Source organism: Azolla caroliniana, unplaced genomic scaffold (genome assembly GCF_043228905.1).
Source record: "Azolla caroliniana isolate FFs.n. ecotype wild unplaced genomic scaffold, voAzoCaro1.0.p SCAF_1, whole genome shotgun sequence".
In the NCBI taxonomy this organism is placed as follows: Eukaryota; Viridiplantae; Streptophyta; class Polypodiopsida; order Salviniales; family Salviniaceae; genus Azolla; species Azolla caroliniana.
In genome coordinates, this window is record NW_028230436.1 from 18,921,422 (window position 1) to 18,926,126 (window position 4,705).

At 52.0% G+C, this 4,705-nt stretch overlaps 1 protein-coding gene across 1 annotated transcript; it reads right to left on the reverse strand.

Moving 5' to 3' along the window:
* Window positions 1-2,995: 2,995 nt before the first annotated feature.
* LOC147869123 (uncharacterized) lies at window positions 2,996-4,060 on the reverse strand. Its single transcript, XM_087336307.1, has one exon. The coding sequence runs from the start codon at window positions 4,003-4,005 to the stop codon at window positions 3,055-3,057; it is 951 nt and encodes a 316-aa protein (XP_087192433.1). The 5' UTR covers window positions 4,006-4,060; the 3' UTR covers window positions 2,996-3,054.
* Window positions 4,061-4,705: the final 645 nt, after the last annotated feature.

Here is a 4,705-nt window from a genome sequence, read left to right on the forward strand (position 1 = left end):
GCAATTCGCTGAGACCGCAACGACGGATGGGGAAGTAGACGAGGACTTTGTCACCGACGTGGTATTGATGGTCGACACGGCCTATATCGTGTTGTCGTTTTTGGCGTAGTTGTGCCTGGTGTAGGTTGCTCGTGATGGCTTTGTGGAGGAGGGGCTGGAGTTGTTGTAGGTGGGACCACCAAGACACTGCGTTAGCGTGGAGTCGTGTGGTTGGTTGCGGGACTGCCACTTCTGGGGGTAAGCGCGGGTCCCTTCCGTAAAGGGCCCGAAATGGGATAATGCGGGTAGAGGCTTGCACAGTTGTGTTGTAGGCATGCGTAACGAAGGGCAAGATTCGGTCCCAGGTTGAGTGCAGCGGATCGATGTAGGCTGAGATTTGTTGTTTTAAGGTTCGATTGAGGCGCTCCGTCAACCCATTCGTTTGCGGATAGTAGGGTGACGTGAATAACTGTTGGATTCCTAGTTGTGTTGAAACGAGGCGTAGGAGCTCACCGTTGAACTGGGGTCCTCGATCGGACAAGATTTGGAGTGGGCAACCATGGGGGAAGATGATTTTCTCCAATAGTTTGGAGGCGATGATCATAGCCTTTGCATCTGGGATAGTGGCCGTCTCAGCCCAACGCGTCAAGTACTCGGTGATGACGAGGATGAATTTGTTCCCTCCTTGTGACTCGGGAAAGGGGCCCATAATGTCCCATCCGACGATTTCAAATGGAGCTTGAACTTGTATCGGATGTAAGAGGCCTTGAGCCACTTGAGGTGATTTGATGGCCTGACATAAGTTGCATGCTTTGATGTAGGAGGCGACCTCATGGTGTAGCCCAGGCCAATAGAATTTGCGACGAATTTTGTCGAGCACCTTATGAAAACCCAAGTGGCCGGACAACGGGTAATCGTGGAAGAAACGAAGGTAAGACTGGCGTAGTTGCTCAGGCACGTAGACTCAGGGTTCTTTGCCTACTTGACAAAAAAGTAGGACATTATCCTGGATCATGAATTGCTTGGTGAGGGATGATGTCGGTTCAGCTCGTAGGCGGTGGCAGATATCTTGGATTTGTTTGTCGTGTTGTTGCATGTTGGCCATTTGGGACGAGGATATGGGGAAATCGATTGTGTTGGAGGTAATCTGGTTCGCCTGAAAGGATATGCGGGATAATCCATCGGCGACGATGTTTTGTGGACCATGGCGATAGCGCAGAGTGAATGTGTAATCCTGTAGCGCCAAAACCCAACGAAGTAAGCGGCCGGGTGGATGAGCCTTCTTTATGAGGGAGAGCAATGGCTGATGGTCTGTTTCGACTGATGTATTTGATCCGTGAAGGTATGGGTGGAAACGATGGAATGCCCAGACGATGGCGAGGAACTCTTTTTCAGTTGTCGAGTTATTTTGTTCGGCTTTGGTAAGTGACCGACTGATGTAGGCAATCGGGCGGAGTTGGTCGTTGTCGTCGGATTGGAGCAGGACCGCACCAAGGCCGACATTGGAGGCATCCGTCTGCAGATGGAAAGGCTTTGTGAAATCAGGGTGGGCCAGGAGGTCAGAGGCTTGGAGTGTTCTCTTGAGCTGCAGGAAGCTGGATTCGCAGGCTTCGGTCCACAGGAAGGGTGCATCTTTTTGTAGGAGCGCGCGTAGTGGGGCTGACAGGTCGGCTAGCCGTGGGATGAAACGAAGAGAGAACGTGAGGAGGCCGAGGAAGCGTTGAAGCTGCTTGACTGTGGTGGGGCGTGGGAAATTTTGGACTGCTTCTGTCTTCTCCGGGTCCATTTGTATTCCGTCGGAGGAGATGACGTACCCAAGGAAGCGGAGGCACGTACTACCCCATCGGCACTTCTTCCATTGCAGCTGCAATCGATAGCGTTGAACACAAGTTAGGACCTCCCGAAGGACTTGAAGGTGTTCTGCCCAAGTGCTTGTATGTACCAGAATATCGTCTAGATAGACGATGACGACAGAGCGGGTGATGAGATCATCGAAGATGGCATTAGCCATTCGCTGGAATGTGCTCCCCGCATCAGATAGGCCAAAGGGCATCCGTGTGAACTGAAAAATGCCTTTCCTAGTGCGGAATGCAGTTTTGTGGGCATCGTGAGGATTCATCGGGATCTGCCAATATCCCGAGGCTAGATCGAGGGAGGTGAAGTACTTTGATTTGCCAAGCTGGTCGAGGAGGTCATCGATACGAGGGAGAGGGTATCGGTCATGGGTGGTGACATGGTTCAGTTGTCGGAAGTCGACACAAAAGCGGTAAGAACCATCCCCTTTCTTTACCATGTGTGGCTCCGAGATCCACTCGCTCTTGGAAGGTGTGATAATCCCTTGTTGGAGCATAGTTTTGACGGCGTTGTGGATGCGCTCGTGGTCGAGAGGCGAGCGACGTCGGGGAGCTGCGTTGATGGGGCGGGCGTTGCCTGTAGGAATCGTGTGGTGAATCGGAAAACGGACCGAGGGAGGTTTTAGAAGTGGTTTAGACAACGAGGGAAAGGTGGCGAGGAGCCGTCTGATGTCGTTGATGCGCTCCGCCGGTGATATCAGGTACTGTGTGTTGCTGATGTGGGTGGTATCCCGCAGAGTAGTGAAGAGCGTGATCGGAATGTGATTTGGGAGGATGAGTTGTTGTGCGGAGAAATCGAGACAGGCTCGACTATGGAGGAACCAATCACATCCCAAGGTGATTGGGAACAACTGGCGCGGGAGGACGTAGAAACGATGGTGGATCTGGGCGGAACTAATGGTGAGCATGCACCTGACTTGCGTATGTGAGTGGTACACCCGTTGTTGGTCGCCGAAGAGGATTTTAATGGGCGGTGCGTGGCTCGTGGGAAGTTGAAATTGGGTGACTAAATCTGCGCTGATGGAAGAGATGCTGCTGCCGGAGTCAAGGAGAACTTCTTGGGTCGTGTGCTGGAGGCGGGCGATTGTGGTACAAACGGGCGAAGTTGATGAAGTGGAGGCGTGGACGTGCGGGGGCGGCTCGATCGTGGGAGAAATGGGAGAAGTTGAGGATGTGGAGACGTGGACGTGCGGGGGCGGCTCTCCCTGCGGCACCCCGCGCATTAGTTTTCCGGGAGCTCAGAGAGGGAGGCAGCGTCAGCTAATTGGACGTTCTGCTTCTGTTGGTGATTCTGCCACTTTCGGCAGTGACGCCGAATGTGGCCATAGTTGTTGCAGTAGAAACATTTGGGGCGTCCCTGGCTGTCTCGTTCGGGCAATGCACGCTTGGCACGTAATTGCGCGTTCTGGATGTCGATGTCCATGGGAGTGACGGCTGGTATAGTGTTTGTATGATCATGACTGAGATTACCTGGTGTGTGCATGTCGTGCGCGTCTGCAGCTTCGATGCGTTGGGCAGTGAGGATGGCTTCGTGTAGTGTCGTCGGGCCTTGATCGCGTACACGGCGGCGGAGGTCATGTCGTATACGTGGCCAGAAAAAAAACAACTTCATGTCCTCCGACATGTTGGCGTCAGCCCGGCGTAGGATCTGCACAAAACGAACCGCGAACTGGGTGATGGGTTCGCGTGGTTGTTGGGTAATTGACTCAAGTTGTTGTAGGGCCGTCTGGTGGGAGTCTTGATGAGCAAAATTCCGAATCATGGCTGCCCGTAACAGATCCCAGTCGTTGCGTGTCTCTTCGGGTTGTTGTACAAGCCATGTTGCCGCGATATTCTCGAGGAGTGTCTTCATCTCCATTGCCTTCCGAGGGTGTGGCCACTGGTGGTAACTGGCCACCATTTCGAAATGATCCAGCCAAGAGAGGACGTCTTCCGATGGTAGGCCGGAGAACGGTTTTGGGCGAACTCGAGAGTCCGGGAGATTTTGTTGTGGCTCGGATCGTGCTAAAAGAAAGGACAACATGGCTTGGTTAGTATGGTTAACTTGTAAAATGATGTTGGACAGAGCTTGAACCAGTTGGTCGATTGGCGATGTGGGCTGGTGTCCTTGATTGTGTTGTAGGAATTCCGGATTCATCGAGTTTGCGTTGCCGTCGTTGTTGTCGTGTTGCATCGTGGCGGGCGTTGTTGGGGTCGTGAGTTGGGGTGGCTTGGCCCGTCTTCTCCACCAAGATGTGAAATGCTCAAGATGTGAAATGCTCTCAAGAATAGCCCCACTTTCATTATGTCTCAAGTTACATTTTATAGACTCTCTCTTAGCGTGGAGGGTGTTCTCCCGCTCCAATTAGCTCTACTAATTATGGGGCTTGGTGGGGGCCTAGTTTGGGTGTGGTGCATGAGGCTTGGTAGGGGCCTAATTTGGGTGTGGTCTATGTGTGGTGCATGGGGCTTGGTAGGGGCCTAATCTAGGTGTGGTCCATGTGACCACCACAATATATTAATATGTGGACGGACCAACCAAATCGGTATGCTGATCCGGATCCGGACCGATCCTGAATAGGTGCCGGTTGGCACCATTTTGTACTTCGCACCAATGACCTATATAAAGGCCCGGTTACAATGTAGTCATCAACGGAGAGTAATATAAACCTTTTGTTTAATCATTAAGTATTGTTCACTGTTCTGTGCTTATTGTATATCTTACGCATGTTAATGACGTATTACTAAGTAACCCATTAAGGTCCAATTAAGCATTGTGTCGTAAGTTATCTCGCCGTAACACCCTTTGGTGAAGTGTCTTAAGTGGACACCATGTGTTAGGCTGTTGTCCGGCCCTAAGGATTAACACAGTTTTTGGCGACCACGATTCCTGC